Consider the following 19,974-nt stretch of genomic DNA (forward strand, 5'->3'; position numbering starts at 1 on the left):
AGTATTCTTTGTGCAACATCATACTAAAAGACTTACATAATTGGTGTTTTCTGTATTTTGCTTTGAATGCTTAGAAATTATGTTGATATTTATACAACCTTTCTGATCATATAAAACAAAACTAACTTAGGAAAAAGAATTAAATCTTTTTTAACACTATGAATATCGAATAAATGCATTGCCAATTAGCATAACGTGGGTCATTCCATAACAATTTGTTTCGGTGAGGTTTTTAGTTCAAGTGTCGTGAGAGAAGTTTCTGCTCTAACTTGAACCTCTCTGGGGGGATTACTCTATTGCATTTGTATATTGTTCTCATATTTGTTAATATTCGAATAGCTGTGACAATTGTTAGTGGCCTATTTCATGCAACAAATTTCATGTGTCTTTTCTGTTTAATCGATTGTCTATTGTCAACTAACACCTGTGTCTCTACGAGCATTTCAATCTAGTTCTGAGAAATCATAATAGTAAAATTCCGTTGTTTTTATACTTTTTATACTTTCGATAAACTCCTAGATCTAATCAAAATACTATTCCAGTCAATATCGTTTGCTTTAAAACACGTGTCTTAATTTTTTTTCAATTCATTTGTTACCTACGCTAGTTTAGATAATAATTTACATCTTTCTCTAGTTCATTATTTTGAAATAATTTTGTTTTGCTTTTTAACTATATCCTAATATGGCATTTGGAATACTTTTGAACGTCTTAATTGTAAACTAATTCGCAAAAACGATGAGATCTATGATAAAACAAACGTTTCCTTTAATCTACTACAATATTACATTACATTATCGGAATATAATATTGCTTCAAGTGTGTGGAACATGATATGAAATTGTAAAATATTCTCGACGCCATTCTTCCGATAGTCTTCTTAAAATTTCTTTTTTGAGAGATGCTAAAATAAAAGATAATGGGAACATTCAGATTCATTTCATAAAATTTAGTAATATTTTTTTCACACATTTTCTTCCATCAGGTCTCCTAATTTTCCGGTTAAATTTAATACCCAATTCGTCGAGTTTTGGGTACTAATATATAAGTAAAATTGGAAATAAAAATAGATTGCATAGCAATGATACTCAGAGGCCAGAAACCTTTGGTTCAACTCTAATTGTCCTCTGAGTTCAAACTTTCAACAACATGTAGGTGAGAAAAATGTTCGCTTTATGTTAGCTGACTGTAACAAATCAGGTTAGAATACTCATTAAAAGATTAAATTATTCAGAAAAGAAGCCTGATATCACTACAGTAGAAAGGAAACGAACAGGCTAATTCTACAGACTCTATGCACTTATAGTTACGGGGCCAACAGCCTGTGTGAGTGAGTGAGTGAGTCAGTGAGTACCCTGCTGCAGTCAATCAAAGCTTGTCGTGATTCCTTGTCTTTTCTCTTTCAGTGCTCTTCCGATATCTCTCATTCTACAAGTTGATTAGAGCAAAACGGTCCGGATCCGCCGCTCTGCGTGAGCCACCGGAAATACTCTCGCAGGACGGTCATCAAAGGCAAGTATCGAACATCTGCAGCGACTTGGTAACGACATCGTCCTTCAGACAGGCTTCCAGGAACTCTTCGATCGTAATTATGCCATCCTGGTTCAGATCTAGCTTTCGGAATACGCGATCAACCTAAAAAAATCGTAAAATAAAGTAAACTAGAATGCTCAATCTGCAGAGCCATCACCAGGGACCCACCTGTTCTTTAGCTTTCTGATCGTCATCGGGCTGGTGGGGCCTTCTACCCATAAGCTCGTGCACAGCCGTAACAATTTCGCCCAACTCCCCCCGGCTAATGCAGCCATCACCGTTGATATCATACAAACGGAAAGTCCATCGCAACCGCTCGTATACGGAACCACGTAGCAGAGTGGATAGAGTAACCAACAGATCCTGTAAAATAGTTTCATAATATATAGTTTCGATAACAGATGAAACACATTTCATGCTAACACCCCCTAAGCCCCCGGAGGGTTGGATCACGATCCAAACGCCATTAAGATCTAAAGCTTCTTATTCAATAGTCTTAACATCTTTGTAAAGCACCCGAAATAGTGGACTCCGGCGGTTTCTTGAGCATACTTTGCTCGAAACACGCACCTTCATTCATTCATACGGCACAGGGATTCCGCTGACACTCACTAAAAAGGTTCCCCCGCACTCGTCGAGCGACAGCGGAAACTAATTAAGCAAAAGGTAGCTAAATGCTGTAACTAATTCCATATTCATACCGAACGAACGTACGCCATATTCTTGCTTGCTACGCTATAGGGCGCACCAATCATCCACCAGGGATAAGGAAAAAGGTTTCGTAATATTTAGCGCTTTTACTAGGAATCTCCGGAACCGGGTTGCGTGATGGAGTGCATTGGATCCTTCCGCTTGGCTGCCTTATAATAAATTAATTAAACTCTAGCTGTGATGGTGGTTTCGGCTTCATGCTCGTTCTGATGCAATCAAGCAGTAACGTAATGTGGGCGGAGGGAAACACCGTCTTGCGGGGTTTCTTGAAACTACCCACTTGTGAAAGTCAAATCAGCAGAACTTTCTGCTCGGCAGAGTAATTTGTGTTTAATTTGGGAAACTTCGTTACTGTTATACGTTATTGAAAAGGAGCTTAAGAAGTGTGATAGTAATATGAACAAAAGGCGTCCCTGCCGAAAAATGGATGTTGAACTATATACTTTTTTTTTTACTAAATTACGTGAGGGTCTTTCTTGAGTTCCTCAGTTTAATGTCCTTTTTAGTTCAACGTCTGTAATTCTTCGCTGCTATTCCTTAATTTCTCAATAATAATCGAACGATAAAACATCATTGTGACTATTCATGATCGAGTGGAGTGTAGCGCAATAAGTGGTGTGGGTTGTAGGGCACATGGGTATAACGCCAATTTGCCTTATTTCTTAAATCAGCATAAATTTAAATGCAAAACTAGTAAGGAACCCTGGAGTTCAATGCAACCAGCCTATTGTGCAAGAGTCCAGTTGTCATGCCAAACTGCCAAACCAAAACAAAAATAAAAGAAAAAATGTACCAGAAAGCCGAGACTAGGTTTATAATATATGAAAACGCAATATTTTGACAACAAATTTATTTGACAGAGATTTATTTCTTTGTCGTTAAGAGAAGCATATTACACTATATCACCTTAATAATGTAAAACCAATGAGAATAAAAATAAAGGGGTGTAAACGAAGATTCGTCACTTGGCAAGTAGGGTTTGCGAGGGTATTTGCAGCCTATTTCTTCATTTCTATTCTCTTTCTTCGGCCTAAGCCTAGTTCTAGTGGAAGAACAGCTGGTTTTGATGTTCATTTAATAAAAAGCAGTAGATTACTTAAACTTTTGAGAAAATAATTATAACATAAGAAAGTTGTATATCGGCAAGGTATTTACTTAGCGAAAGAAAATGAAAAAAGGCTGAATTTAGAGCAGGCCCTCCCGTACCCGATAATTATTTGGCTTATTGCAGGATTGTTCTGCGTCCTGCTCGTTAAGCCCTTTCGCAGTGAAAAAAATCACATACATATTCTCCCCCCCCCCTTTGAGCTTAATTCTGCATTTCCCAACAATGAAGCCCCCAGTCGTGGTTAGTTATAAGAATGGTACTGGCTCGAAGCGCGTAATGAAACCGCACTTAGTTTATATTTAGTTTAGTTCATTAAACATGTGTGGCAAGTTTATTAGTTTATTAAACATATAAGACAAGTCTTTTTCGTGTCATTAATAGATAAATAAAGAAAAATCAAATCTAGCATTATTTTGTTCTAGCAACAAATCACATTCTCATGAACTACCCAAGTGACAATGAAGGTTTTATTTCACTCTTATGGTGGTTTTTATGAACAAAATTGATCATAAATGCCATTGTGAGGGTGTAATAAAACTCAAATTACTACTTGGTTACAATACATCATAATAAATCAAAATAATTTTTAGCGGCTATTTTATACATTAATTTATATAAAAGAACTCAATTTATGCAATATGGCTGAATTGATATAATTTACTGCTCATTCTTTACTACTTCCAATACAGATGAAATGAACTCAGCACTGCCAATCTGAAACCAATGATTTGAGCGAATCAGTTCCGTCATGTTCGTGTTTTGTTCCCAGCATTCATTCATTCTCCGTAAACACGGAGGTCTCCGAGGCCACCCAGTTGGCCTCGAGGTATGATGCCGGCCTATCAAGCCAGTCGTCGTATTTTCGAATCCCGACTGGGAGAGGCTGTTAGAGTTAATAGTATCGTAGCAACTAGCCCTGCAATTTTCCTGAACTCTAGCAGCTGGCTGCGAAGTTTGTCGTATAAAAACAGAAGGTCAAGTTTCGATAACGGAATGTAGCACCTAGGCTTTGCTTTGCTTTGCTAAAAAGCAAAAACTTAACTTTAAGACCTAAAATATTAGTCAAGAGTACGAAAATTGACTGACAGGTTAGATGAGCAATCATTGAGCACTGCAATTCATGAATGAATTATATTGCAAAGTAGAAAACTGATAAAGATAAACACTGTCAGCAGCTCAGCACTCACCGTGGGTTCCATGGGTTGACAGATAAAAGAATACTACTAGGGATAAAACGGTATGCGCTGAATGTGTTTTATATTCGTCTTCATGCAGGGCTGTCAATTTTTTCGAGCATTGATTGTATTAAAACTAGTCTCCGTTCTTTCTGACTTTAAACAGTAAGATTGGTTGAGAATTAGCAAAAAATATGGCGGAGGAAAAGGGTGAAAAATGGTGTGCGGAATACAGAAAAAACTCCTGAACGATATCACAATAGATCAAAAATCTGGTCGCAGTGATAATGCCCATAAAAAATTAAAACTTTATTATTGACAATGGATTGCAGAACGGAGGCCTCTTCGTGCTCTCTTTGATCCGTCAAAAGGGAGCAGGCAGAGCTGCTTGGGCTTGAAACTGTGTCTTTGCTAACAGAAGACGTTCCTGTGCTTGCCGTATTCGAATGAAAGGTGTTGTGGGCTGTTTTTGGCGGAGTACAAACGGAAAGCGGAGAGTGACGCAAGCACATGAGCTACATCACTCCTTGGTAAGAAAACTATCAAAATCTGGCGAAAGACTGGAGATATGGTCCACAATTGCTCAGCCAGCACGGAATCAAGATTACTGCAAATGAAGAGTAGCGTCGATTTTGGGATCTCTTAGATCCTGCAAATGATACTTATTTGCAGAGTACTTTAGGAGTGATACCGAGCAACATGATACCACGCCAGTTCTCACATTCAGATAGGATCCCTTTCATGGGACGGTTTCACAGATATTGCTGCAAAGTTAATGCAACATTTACGTTTATAATGCTGGGATAGCTTTCAGCATCAGGTCGAAACACAGTCTATTCGTGATGCTCTACTGGATTTCATAGATTGCTAGTTCAATTTCAGTTAACGATGGCACCCAAGAGTTTAGGGACGTCCTGTGACATCACATGCTGCTGGACTTGCAGGTAGATGAAGGTGGTCCGTACTCTATCGGTCAGTACGTCTAAACAACAATGTAAGTTTTATTGTACTCTTATGGCGGTCTTCATGACTAATTTTGGTCCTAAATGCCATCATAAGAGTGTAATAAAACCTAAAATATTACTTGGGCGGAGATCTAGCCAGCGCTGTGCTGTGCATGAGCGGCATCTTCGCATTAGTAATGGACTACACTAGAGGGCTAATAATGTCGTACAATAAGCAGATGTTTGTGCCTGAGTCACGATCATGGACTTCCGGACAAACTGACGCGGCAGACCAAAGCAACATAGTAGGTAGGGGAATTGTGTATAACGTGCCCCCCCTGGCCAATGTGCCCTCCCTTCGTTTTCCGCTAAACAAGCGAAATCAAAATGCAAAACCGCCCAGAAACCATAGTATTTGATGGAACCAGCCTACTATGCAAGTATGACAGTTGTCACATGCTGTAAAAACAAAACAAAAACAAATTTGTTTTTGAGCAGCTTCCGATGTAACTTTTGGCGTCATTTCCATAAGCTATTTTCTTGTAAAAATCTGTAAATAACCGGTTGTTGCGATTCGATTGCGTAAAGTGAGCTTCAAAAAGACATCCTTGCCAAAAATATCGGTATGAAACGCTTGATTTGCTTTAGCATTTAATATTTTTTCAAATAAGTAAAAGCAGGCCAATATGCCCCACTTGCGGTGGTGCAATTTGCCCCCCTTGCAAATGTGGCTATTAACATAGGTAAACAGATCTAAGTTGAAGCCAATTGCCATTATTTAATTCAATTAGTATTGTAGAGCAACCGTGGTGGGAATAATTTATTACCAACGTCCAAATTCTAGGTAATTCAACTACGCGGTGCAAAATGCCACAGCTGCAGTATAATGTGCCCCATGCAGAAAGGAAAAGTGCACCAGCAGGCCGAAACTAGGTTTATTTTATATAAACTAACGATATTTTGCAAAACAAAAGAAATAGTTTTACTTTCTACAAAATAAAGTTGGTCTGTCACTGGTAGAAATACTCAAATTACCGCATTGGGCATATCATACTGCAGGTGGGGCATTTTACCCCACATTTTACACAACATTCGAAAACAGACACTGAGGAAGCCTGCAAGTCGTAGGCGAAATACGTATCTGTCATTGAATAAAATACACATAGTAGAATTCAATTTGATAAGTTTTCTTATTTTTTATTTTTAGGAACATTTAGGTGCTTTTATTAAATAATTCCTAGCATATTTATTCCACAATACTAAATGAAATAAACAATTGCAATTGGTTGTCAGCTTAAATACCAACATATACTCGTAGTTGTCATGTTAATTTGGGGAAGCATAACAGAGATATATCCATTTATTCTTAGGGGGGGCACATTATACACAATTCCCCTACCGGGTAATGAGTTTCGTGTGCATGTCGGGGTTATTCTCGAGCTCCTTCGAGATGTCATAAGGGTTGAGACAAGGTGACGGTTTATTTTCTCTCTCAGAACAGAAGCAAAAGCTAAAATCATCACACGTACATGCCCCACACGAAAGCATATAGCAGCGAAAGGGTGCGAATACCTACTTTTCAGAAATTTCTATTGTTTGCAGAGTACATCTACGCAAAAAGATACGATTTACGCAAAAATCTCATTTTTGATAAAAATGGTCAATAGACCACTATGATTCAGAACGGCTCAATCGCACCACCGCTTTCATGAAATTTGCTCGATTCTCTCTGTTTTAAATGGTTGAACTGTTGTCAGTTCTCATTTGTTTACCTTTTGAAACAAAGACGTCATAATTAGGACATTATGAAATCTTGCAATTTACAATTGTTCACTTCTTTCTGAATGTTTTTATCATGCTTTGTTTTTGAGAAAAATTAGTGTCCGGACATAGAGGCTGACCGGCCATAGAGGACTTCGCCCTATATCAGCATTATATTTAAAACTATATAATTTAGAAAACAGCAATGTTCTACAAATATGTGAATATCGTAAATATACACAATTTTGTAGAAGACCACGAGACTATATCCTCTACTCAGATCAAGTTTTTGACACATTTAGTGTAAAAAATGACACATTTTGTACTCGTATAGGCTGAAAGTTATCAAATGTGGCAACTGAAATATATATAAATTGAAAGTACCTTTAAAACTGATCTTACAATGTGTTGAGACATTTGTCTCTGCGGCGGAGGCAGTTTATGCTAGTCTGAAAACGTACGCTAAGAGGATTGGGTTTGGCTACGAGGACAGATGGGTCGAAGACCAAGTATCTGAAAAGTAGAGCTTCTGTGCATCCCTCGGACGGTAATCGTTGAAATGGTTAATGAGTACATGCCATTGAATTTATTGCTACCCGCGGATAACAACACGAATAATGGGTTAATCCATAATTGATTGATTTTCAAGAAACAAAGATCAAGGAAGAACCCCATTTTACAACGCGAAATTATTAAATATTAAGTCATGAAATCTATAGAAGCCCCGCTCGACGGTAACTCTAATATACATATTTACTCGCCACAGAACGCAGCTTACCCGAAAGCTGATGGATCCGTTACAATTAACATCAAACGCTTTGAACACATAGTGTGCATAAAGGCTGGAATCTGCGGAGGAAAAGAAAGTAGTAATTAGTATATTTAATGCATAAAGTCGAGCTACCCGGCGGCGGGCGAACGGAATACTTACTTCCATGAGGGAAAAACTTTGCATAGATGTCCTTAAAACTATCTTCGTGGACTACTCCGTCGGGGCATTCCTGTTATGAGAGAAAAAAAATGAAAGCAGAACAGAACAGATGGCAAATGAGGCAAATGTGCTAATTAAATGCTAATTAGGACAAGCGTGTAACAGTTTTTTTATACCCTCAATTGAAGTGTTGTGCTGCTTTCTTTGGGAGTAGATAACAGCATGTACAGCAGTGAAAGATAATCGTCACTGTTACATTCGTTTTTTGTTAAGTGATATTTGATGAATCATTTTTAAAAACAATGAGTGAATGTAACAATCATAAAAAGATCGTATGTAGGTATAATCATAAAAACATCGTGGGATTTGCCCACGACTAGATTTGTGGCTAGTTTGAATTTACAGTTTCATGATTTCTAATGACTTCTCAACCGCTATCAAATAAATAAATTTTCTGAAACGATTACATGGACAGTTGAAACATTGAAGTTTGAGACAATTGGTGAGATTTACTGATCGTATACTTGGCTAATTGGAGAAGCTTGCATAAGTTAGTTTCCACAACATCGAAAAATGGATCTTGACAAGTACAAAATTAATTTGCAAAAGTGTTATTTAGATCCAGCAAGTGCCACCTGTCAAAGGAGCATACTATCATTTTAGAAAATTGTTTTTATATTAGTAAAACGATGCAATCCGAATCGAGTCCATCTAGCTGAACATTCAATCTAGTCAAAAGCCTCTATTAGGACAAATTGACGTGCCATGTAGTGTGCCATTAATTAAATGGTCTTGCGTTGCCATATATGGGCAAATTGAAAGCACCCAAGCTGTGACGGATTTCCAGCCCATAAGTACCGATAGAACGTCAGAGAGTAAATGATATGGCCATTTACTAAAACTGACATCTATTATCCTAGAACTCACCGTTTTGAAGCCTCGATACATAACACGTATTTCCTGCCGGGTGAACTTTGTGAGCCGACAGAGGTCCTCGAGTGCCACCGGGATTGGTTTCGGCGCTCGGGTCGGTTCCAGCTCGTATACGACTTCCTCGATTGGACTGTCCGGTGGGGTTGCCATGATTGCATTGACTTAATTTGCTAACGGGGCCGCAGTTGTTGTTGTTGTTGTTGTTATACTTCGTTGGCCAGGAACGGAGCAAGTTTAATTAACTTTCCGATTCCGTAGAAGTAGTGTTGCTTTACGCTGCTAAAACAACGAGAAAGAGAGAGGAAGGGAGAGGCCCTGCACTAACTTGCACTTGATGCTTTCGGTGGTATGGAGGACTCGGATGTGTGTTAACTTTCTGAATGAGGAAGCTTGGCTGATGGGCTTTAAAAGTTCTCTTTCGACGCCACTACCGGTTCCGCTGCACTTCCATTGGTCGTCGATGGTGTTGACTTAGGAGTGATGGATGGCTTCTGTGGTTTACCACAAACAGCAGGGTGTGTTTTCGACTTGCCTCGTTGGCTCTGAAAATGACAAAAGGATCCGTGCTGTAGTACAGACATTTAGCGTCCCGCTTTCGTTTGTTATCGCAATAAGTTTTATTATGAAATAAATCATTTATATTATAAAGACTGCTGGCACGTGTTAAATGTAATAAAAAACATATTCATAATTTACACTTAACGCTGCTCATAATTTTTCTATAAAACAAAAAAAAAGTCAGCAATTTCATCAAGTTTTATGACTACCAAATTGATCTAAGTTTTAATCGGTTCCTAACGGTAATTGCCATATCATTCCACCCAACTGAAGCCTGACATCTGGCCCGAAACCCGTGGCAAACGAAGTGATAGCTAATTGTGATGTGCGTGTTCTGCACAACCTTGCCTCGGGCGAGCCAGTAACAGAAAGGTCAGCTTCAATTTTCCGGTTATGATCGGAACTAATTGTTAATTCATACCGTGACCCAAATTTCCCATTGAGATACTCGTTTCATTTAGTACCTAGCATCAGCATCAGCAACAGCAACGGCAGCATCCGCCCCCGTACGTCAATCTTTCTCTCTATTCGAGAAACGAAACGAAAATGGAGCCTTTTTCATTTCGGCTCCCCGGTCGGTTTTGATTGCCCATTACGGACAAAAGGGGAGGAGAAAAGGCAAATGGTATTTACTCGTTTCGTAAATTTTCGACAGAGTGCACCGGAACGATTGAATTAGTCTGACATTGAAACGTACGACTGGTCAAGAAAAATAACTTTACGCCGTTGGAAATCTAATGGTTCCAAGCATCCTACACTGCACCTGTAGTTAGAAGGAGCTCATCAGTAGAAGCTCAGGTAACAACTAGAAGTTGATAGGCTATCAAATATTTACGACGTTTTCCTAAGCGATTTCGCCATATTCTGGAAATACGATTTTTGTGCAGATTTGGCCAAAATCAAGATGAGTAAACGAGCTCTGCTGCTCGGCCGGCGAAATGGCGAAATAGAAACGACTACCCTTCGGGACGAGTTTGCTTATTGAATTGAGAGTTATACGTGTACGTGCGGCGATGCGTACGTGTTAACATGTTACGAGTACTGGCCCATGACCGAACTGTAGCAGGGAGGCTATCGAAGAATCATATGTTGCGTTCTAGCAGATTATCGAGATGTGATGGTACTAGATTGGGAAGCCTTTGGGAAATGAATAAAATATCATTAGGTACTTGTTGTGTTTATAGCCGACAATTGTAGTACTGCTGAGAATCAAACAACAACGGTTAGTTATTTTTAGGATTCCTCTCAATTCCCAATCCCAATGGAATCCCAATTCGTTCAGACAAAAAAATAAATAAAAACCCGAACCCAAAAATTGTTACGCGGAACAAAGAATTGAAACATTTTCAGGATACTCAAGGCAACAAATGCTGCGACTAACCAACTATTTATTAGTCCAGATTCGAACATAAGGCTACTGGTTGGAAATCAACCGAAAAGTTTGTAAAAAATCGATTCCTGCGAAGAAGAACTAACTCTTCCGAAACAGGCATGGGAAGAAATATGCAACTTGTACATGATACAGGCTGTCGTAAATATTATATGTTTGCTATGCACTCGAATAAAGAGCGGCAATAAGCGTTAATTTATACTTCAGCAAAAATAAAAGTTCCATTTTCTCAATACGTCGTGGAACGTTTGAATTCTTCGAACCCTAACCAGGCTATTGTGCTGAAAGTAATGATTAGTTTTGAAATTCATTTTCCGATCCAGGTATTAATTTATACATTTACTGACAAGGATCTGGATGTTGTTGGTTATTTTCATTGCAAGAAATATGCATTTCCTTGCAGTTGAAAACCAAGCAGCGTGCGTCGCCATTGAATTATCAAAACATAATTTCTTTTAACAAAAATGAATCGCAAAAATCAAAACTTGTTCGATGCTTGATATGTTCAAAAAGATATACAACTTTTAAAATTGTTATTGAAATTGCTTTATTACAATTATCTATTTGATCAAAGCTTCGATTAATGCATCAAATAGAAATAAATCAAGTTTCTAAATCTAAAATATTCAATCTCTTCCGTTCAAGCGAACTCATCAATCCTTTCAATTGCTTTGACACTTGCGATTGCGGTAAGAGATTCCAAGGAATAACAAACGCCGTGAAATGAAGAGGGATTTTCATGAAACCATTATTGAATGCAAGGCGCGTTGCGAAGCAGAATAGTTCAAAGGAGGAGCGGAAAAGTGGCTGAGTTCATTTGTCCATTGATTAGTTTTGCCATACAAAACACTTGATGAATTTTACGATGACACTCTGGCATATCTACCTACATCACGCAAATGGCAACGTGGCAGGTTAGCTGAATCACACCATCACAGAAGCTAACGTAGTGCAAGTCGGATAAGGCTTTTGTGGAGACGTCAAACCGACATATTCTGTGCCAACTGGTGTAGAAACCCAATCAGATAGCAGTTTGCCAGTACCGTGTGAGGCAGAAAGCAATACACAGCTTTCAGCTATAGTAGTACGCATCCCTAAAATTACGGTATGTTGCAGAAATTAAACCGAGCTGACGTGTGGCTTTCAACATCAAAGCGGTGTGGAGTGAACGAAATACGAGCCGTCAAAGCACTGAAATCACATACAAGGTAGATTCTACTTAATCGAAATGAAGTTCAAAGACAGTTGATTTTAAAATGCAACAACACATCATAACCTCACATTTAGAAATGTTGATCGTGAGTTACTTTCTACGGCAGCACGAAATCATTTAGGGAGGCTTGAAGACGATGGAAATTTTCTGTGATTCGAGCTATCAGAAATATTTTCAAATCAGTGTACAGTGTAAGTTGTAACCAATCGCTAGTAACAGTGCCACACCGTTAAAGAATACATAGTAAGACTCCATGTTGCTTCCTTGAGGAGCACTTCAAGAATTATTGAATATGCCGAGCAAAACTCTATTGTATAACGGGTGGCACCTAAAATTTTGGAATTTTTTTTCTCAAGCTGTCAAAAAAAGACAAAGATACATGAAGAAGATCTGATTTACCGAAATTAAAGATACATTATCCATTGTTGAAAAAAAAGTGTACATTTGAAAACGGTCCGTAATCGGCAGCTCGACGAAGCTTTCGTTTGACGTCGAAATAGGAGCGTTATACGGCCGTCATGTCAACTTTGTGAATGCATCTCTTGATTCTACCAATCAACTGTTTGCAATTCGTGGCTCTCCAGTTATTTTTGTACACTAAGGAACTCAAAATCCCGAAGAAATCTTCGATTGGGCGCACTGAGACAGATTCATCGTGGTTTTTGGGTAAAAATGGGATCGAGTGGGTATTCATGAACGATTGTGTTTTTTTGGCGTAATGCGATGATGCTCTATCCGGCCAAAACACGTATTGTCCATCTGCATGATGTTTTTGTAGAAACGTGATCAAAATTTTCTCTAAACATTCGTCTGGTGCATCTTAATTGATAGCCAAACCAGAGGACTTGTTGTTGAAGAAACGAGAAAGACAACGATGTCCTTCTGCATCCATAACTTTGGCTGGTCTTCCACTACCTTGCTTGCGAATAGTTGTTGGGCATCTTAGGATATGGTAAACAGTCAAAGTCGCAACAACATACATAGGTTTTTGTTGCAGTTCGTAGAAGTGTACAACGCGCTCCCGAAATGCTTCTTGTTTCGATGCCATTTTTAGCAAAACTGAGCAAGCACAAACAAAACAAAAAATATTAACAAAAAGAGGAGAGAAAGAGCTAACACATACATACTCTCATTTCTCTCTGAGCTCGTTTGTTGTTGAGCACAAGGGCCGCGAAAAAATTCCAAAATTTTAGTTGCCACCCGTTAGATAGGGTTTCAACCATTGCACAGTGGTCCAGGAGACAATTTCAGGCTAAAAACCTTAATTTCCGCCTAAAATTGTCTCCTGGACCACTGTGCATTGAACAATTAGATAACAAGACGTTAGTCGCGAAATATTACACATTTTTGGAACTCGATCTTCTGCTGCCGAAGCACTCATAGGTCGTCCAAATGTCGTGCCAGTAGAGAACAACCGGTGTAATGAGCGGTTACATTGTGACACATATATATTCGAACAAAAATCATTTTATGCTTCCAACGGCATATACAATTAATATAATCAAACCTATACTATGTGTGTGTCATCATGACTTAAGTCTTACTTGACGTAGTTTCATTCTCGTATTGTGTCTCGTTCAGTGTACACGTTCGAGTTACGGTCGTTGATAATAAATAAATGCCGAAACGGTGCTGTATGCAGCACTATTTTCCGTGACCTCAAACATCTCGGCGTAAAAAGAGGATTGCATACTATACAGTAAAAAGATTTGTCGAGACGGGTTCTGTTGAACCGTAAAAAACCCGCAAGAAAACGAACCCTTAGAACTGCAGAGGTCAAAAAGTTTGTTCGAGAGCAAATTCGTTGCAGTACGCAAAATATCAGTTGAGCTGAATATCAACAGGGAATCTCTTCGTAGAATTTGTAAATGGATGTGGATCTGGATGTGAAAGCGTTCAAAAAACGTAAGATCCATGGATTAACGGAAGCAACAAAACAAAAACGGTTGGAAAGATGCAAACTGCTGCTCCGATTCCGAAGTGATCTTTTCTGATGAGAAGTTGTTTGTTTTTCAAACCCCGCAGAATACTCAAAATGATCGGTTTTGGTCGGTTTCGAGCATCTGGAACGTCATTTCGTTGCACCAACGGAATGTACCACGATACCAAAATTCATCAGCGCCCATGGTATGGCGTAGCATTTCAAAGAAAGGGAAACTTCCCCTTGTATTTATTGAAAAGGGTGTGGAAGTTAACCGTTAACGCGAAATTCTATCTAGAAATGGTCTTAGAACAAAATTTGATGTCTTACGTTCGGAGAATTATGATCATGATGATGATGATGATGATGATGATGATGATGATGATGATGATGATGATGATGATGATGATGATGATGATGATGATGATGATGATGATGATGATGATGATGATGATGATGATGATGATGATGATGATGATGATGATGATGATGATGATGATGATGATGATGATGATGATGATGATGATGATGATGATGATGATGATGATGATGATGATGATGATGATGATGATGATGATGATGATGATGATGATGATGATGATGATGATGATGATGATGATGATGATGATGATGATGATGATGATGATGATGATGATGATGATGATGATGATGATGATGATGATGATGATGATGATGATAATGATGATGATGATGATGATGATGATGATGATGATGATGATGATGATAATGATGATAATGATGATGATGATGATGATGATGATGATGATGATGATGATGATGATGATGATGATGATGATGATGATGATGATGATGATGATGATGATGATGATGATGATGATGATGGTGATGATGATGATGATGATGATGATGATGATGACGTTCGGAGAATATATGGTGAAGAATATTACTGCTTTTAACAGGATGGAGCTCCTGCCCCTCTGCAAATCTTGTGCAGACGTGGTGCAAAGCTAATCTAACGGATTTCATAACGAAAAATGACTCCAAGTTCTCCTGATTTGAACCTCTGGAGTTTTGTATATAAGAGTACATGCAGCACAAGAATTATAAACATCATAATTTGAATGAATTTAAGTTAGTTATCAACAAGATATGTAGTGTGTGCCGCATGTAATGACTTCAAAAAGCGTTTGAGGCGTGTTATCCAGGCAAAAGGCAATTTATTAGAGCAATGATTGCTTGTTGCGTTCTGTATTTATGGGTAAACAGCTTCTAAAACTAAAATTCGAAATAACGTCTTTATTTACAAAAATATATGACTTTGATTTTGTTCGAATATATATGTGTCACACTGTAGTAAAGGGTACGAACTCTTTGTTTTGGACATATTCATCTCTCTCAAAATTCTCGCTTTGGTCTGGTATACTGTTCAACCACGCCACAGATATTCATGTCATCGGAGGAGGAGACGAACCGACAAGATTCATTGAAGATCGTGCCTTGGGTGTTGAGATTTGCCCGGTTCATAACACCATGGAGCGCTATGTTTAAAAACGGATAAACCCACGATTCCACACTTAGCGTGAACGTAGGTGGAACTGGATCGGAGACATCTTGAGGAAAAGAACGAACAAGGTCTGCAGAGAAGCAGTCGACTGGAATCTACAAGGACAGCGTAGAAGAGGCAGACCCAGAGGCTCATGGCGATGAAGCTTAGCCTACGACATCTGGACTGTAGACGAGAACCTGTCCTGGCGACAGGTAAAAGCCATGGCGGGTAACCGTTAGCAGTGGAGATCTCTGATTTCATTCCCTTTGTTCTGCCGGACCGGCGGACATGGACACATAAGTAAGTAAGGTCCACACTTAGCTGGTGTAGCCAAGTCACCAGCTCTGCCAGGTCTATCTTAATAATTTGAAAATCTGCCATCTTAGTTGCACCTCTGGTATTGCTTTCCCTTTCGCTATGGTTCTTTGCCTGGGCTCGATTAAAATGCTGCTTCCAGTTTGTGTTCTCGGCACAATTCTCACAATTTCGGCACAAGAGATTCTCTTAATCTCTCCTCTCTTACGTCTATTACGGCTGCATGAAAGCATTTCTATGCAATTTTTCTTAACGATTTGCTAGCATATGACGCCAATAATCATATCGTACGAAAAAAATGCTGCAAGTGTATCTGCAGTGCCGTAATAGACGTAAGATAGGAGACGCGAAGAGAATCTCATTTGCAGTTATGACGTATTCAAAAATTAGGGCAGATTTACTTGAATTCGTGCGTTGTTCACACATTGTTTTGGTAGTTGTCGGTAGTGTGTAACAGTCACAGAGATCAGATGGTGAATCACAAGACATCGCATTGGCGATCCATTGCCAAGTTGAACTTTCCGGGCGAATTTAGAGATACTCAAAGTATGAGATAAGAAAAATGGTATATATTTGGTAGCGTGATATATTGGCTATTCGAGTGGAATTCCGAATGCAAGTGTGGATTTGTTATGGCTGACGTTTGTTTTGTGAAGTTGTTCGCACTAAGATATTTTTTTTCAGGCAGGGATTGTTTAAATAATTGACGGCAGCATTTTTGCTGGGCGGAATAGTATTGTATTAATCGAGCTTCGAACGTTTTACATGGAAACGTGTAGATAATTGCAGTCACTCTGCGTTGTGAACAACATTCGGTACCGACGTCAGCCCGTTTTGGACCTTGCGTGACTGAAGCAGCCAGACGTCGCCAGAAACTACGCGCATCAAAACAGCCATCGACAGTGTAGGGCAGAGCTCCATCGGGCATGGCCCGGAATCAGCGGAACGATTGGTTTGGCGATGAATGCCGGAGGATGATGGATGAGGAAAACGCTGCGTGGGCGGCCAAGATGCGCAGTGCCACACGTCAGAACGTGGAAAGACACGAACAGAAGAAGATGCAATGAAACCCTTTCGGGAGAAAAAGTGCTAACGGGAAGAGCAGGAATATGCAGAGTTGGAGCGGTTGTATCGTTCTCAGGAAACGCGAAAGTTCTACAAGAAACTGACGGATCTCGCTAAGGCTTTGTGCCGCGAGCCGAAATTTGTAGGGGTAAGACTGGCATTATTCTGACGGACGATCGTGAGGTGATCGATATGTGGAAGCAGCACTTCGACGAATACCTGAATGGCGCCCAGGCGGAGAACTATGGCGGCGGGGAAAGCGATATCGGCGGTGCAACAAACGGGGAAGAGATGCCAGCCCCAACGATAGGCGAAGTTAAGGGGGCCATCATGTAGCTAAAGAACAACAAGTCAAAAGATGGCATCGGAGCGGAGCTTATTAAAATAGGACTAGAAAAGCTGGCCGTTTGTATGCACCGGCTAATTGTTAGAATTTAGGATACGGAACAGGAGTGGAAAGATGGGGTTATATGCCCGATCGATAAAAAGGGCGACAAGTTGGATTGTGAGAATTATCATGTGGTCACTGTTCACAATGCTGCCTATAAAGTGCTGTCCCAGATCATTTTCCACAGACTATCACCATTTGCGAATAGATTTGTGGGAACTTGTCAAGCCGGCTTCGTCGAAGGGCGGTCTACAGCACCATCGGATCAAATATTTACACTGCGGCAGATCCTGCAAAAGGGCCGTAAATACAGGAAGCTCATCATACTGACCCAAACCGAGTTATATGGAGAAACCTTGTTCAACAGGCTTTGCCTTAGGACGGCAAGCTACTTAAATGAAGAAGAAGAAGTGACATAATTAAAAAAAGGTCAAGACGAGGTTGGTCCAGAATTTTTTTTTTTGGCAAAAATCTGGTCTGATCGAGTGGCAATTTCTAGGAAACAAATAAATTCAACTAAACATCAACGAGAAGGTTTCTCGTTTACTAGCTAAAGTCGCCAAAAATCGTTTGTTTCGATTCTAATAAGATTCGAATCTATTTTTACCTTTGTTATACTATATAACAAAGGTTTAGAAATTGGTCGAAAAACACGAAATTGATCCAAGGCCACATATCCAAGGCCACAGTCACATATACCAATCGATAGGGTTCGACGAACTGAGCAATGTCTGTGTGTGTGTGTGTGTGTGTGTGTGTGTGTGTGTGTGTGTGTGTGTGTGTGTGTCTGTGTGTGTGTGTGTGTGTGTGTGTGTGTGTGTGTGTGTGTGTGTGTGTGTGTCTGTGTGTGTGTGTGTGTGTGTGTGTGTGTGTGTGTGTGTGTGTGTGTGTGTGTGTGTGTGTGTGTATGTGTGTGTGTGTGTGTGTGTGTGTGTGTGTGTGTGTGTGTGAGTGTGTGTGAAAGTGTGGAAACTATGTGATACGGTTTTCTCCGGAACCACGCAACCAATTTTAACGATCTTAGTACCAAACAAAAGCTCTTACTATTGCTAAAAAATTTGCTAAGTTTTATTAAAAACGGACAAGCAGTTTAAAAATTAGCCTTGAAAAACCTGTTTTAACTAGGTACAAAAGAACGCCTGTTTCTCAGAAATGGCCAAACCGATTTATGCGCTATTAGTCTCATTTGAAAGGTAATATAGCCGGAAAGATTTTTATTGATTTATTTTTTGATCGGACGTTTAATTTGAAAGTTATGAGCAATCGTGTGCAACACATGAAAATTACCAACAATTTATAGTGATTTTAACTAAGATAGTTTATCTAGTTTCAATTTTAGTATCAAACGACTGGTTTTGACACGTAGAATATATCTGTGAAATTTCACAAGAATTAGTTTTACCAGTCAAAAGATATTTAAAAATGATTGATGAAATTTATTCATTATTGATATGAATCAGCGGGACCAACCCACAAAAACGCGATAATTTACTCTAATGCAAAAATGCAGCTAAAATAAGCAGCTTTGCTGCATCTGATAACTATCTATCTCTTACCGATTGCGAAAATTAATGATTTGTTTAAAGAAATAACTTTAAAAACAATTCTGCGGAAAAACTTTACACACAATTTTTTAATTGCTTTCAAATGTTCTGCAAAGTTATTCAGTAATTTAAAATGCACTTTAGAGCTTATTTATCGCTAGGATGCATATAGATGATAGCTAACACAGCGTTAAGAAACAGTGGAATTAAGTTCCGAAGACGTGTCGAATTCTATATGTGGATTTCCAGCTCAAAACGCTAAAAAAGCCATTTTTACTCGACTCTTTTATATTGGAATTGGAGCGTGAAAATGTGTAAATAGTTTTTTCTAAACCTAATATGCCCGTATTCATCTATAAGCCAAAGAAAATGAAATGGCTTGACAAAACGAGTCTTTCCTTTTAAAAAGGCGGTACGACCATTAAACGTGGGACGACCAATCGGAACCAAATTTATAATTTTCGCTTGCTGACATAAAACAAACAATCTGGCAAAATTTAGTTCAAATCCCTGAAGGTCAATTACACGATTATCGGATACTTTTCATGAATTGACTTCAATAAATAATTTTTAAATTTCACATTTGCGACAACTTGAGAACGGCTGGGCCCAAGAAATAGTTTATATGAGAATTTAGTTCCAATGATGTGTAGAGAATTTGATTTTGTTAGCTTCACTAAAAATAAAAATTACATAGATTTTTCAAAAATTATCAGAAAGAATGTCCATAAATAGCTCTTTATTAGATTTTAAGGCATAATTTAAGCTATCTTTAAAAAATGAGGCAAATAGGAGAGGATATTTTGAGATATTTTTTAATTTTTATTACGATTTTGCGATTTTTTTTCTGAAAATACGTTTAATTTTCCACAACCTATCCTTTGACACCATTTTTATCAAATAACTAGTTTTAAGAAATTAAAAAAAAATACGTCCTTTTGAAAGTTTTCTTGGCG

The 19,974-nt window shown here is 38.8% G+C and overlaps 1 protein-coding gene across 1 annotated transcript; it reads right to left on the bottom strand.

The window, feature by feature from the left end:
- Window positions 1–1,506: 1,506 nt before the first annotated feature.
- LOC128743685 (Kv channel-interacting protein 1) lies at window positions 1,507–9,246 on the bottom strand. The gene is made up of 5 exons (XM_053840314.1): window positions 9,091–9,246; window positions 8,164–8,233; window positions 8,011–8,081; window positions 1,702–1,896; window positions 1,507–1,635 (listed from the first exon to the last, which is right to left on the bottom strand). The coding sequence occupies exons 1-5, from the start codon at window positions 9,244–9,246 to the stop codon at window positions 1,507–1,509; spliced, it is 621 nt and encodes a 206-aa protein (XP_053696289.1).
- Between the last annotated feature and the right edge of the window lie 10,728 nt (window positions 9,247–19,974).

The sequence above is a fragment of the Sabethes cyaneus genome, chromosome 3 (assembly GCF_943734655.1).
Source record: "Sabethes cyaneus chromosome 3, idSabCyanKW18_F2, whole genome shotgun sequence".
Classification (NCBI taxonomy): Eukaryota; Metazoa; Arthropoda; class Insecta; order Diptera; family Culicidae; genus Sabethes; species Sabethes cyaneus.

Excerpts from the sequence above, each read along its gene's own strand:
- LOC128743685 (XM_053840314.1), bottom strand. The coding sequence starts at position 9,246 with ATGGCAACCCCACCGGACAGTCCAATCGAGGAAGTCGTATACGAGCTG. Across the intron at positions 8,082-8,163 it reads AAAGTTTTTCCCTCATGGAA|ATTCCAGCCTTTATGCACAC; the intron begins GTAAGTATTCCG and ends TTTCCTCCGCAG. Across the intron at positions 1,897-8,010 it reads ACGGATCCATCAGCTTTCGG|GATCTGTTGGTTACTCTATC; the intron begins GTAAGCTGCGTT and ends ACTATTTTACAG.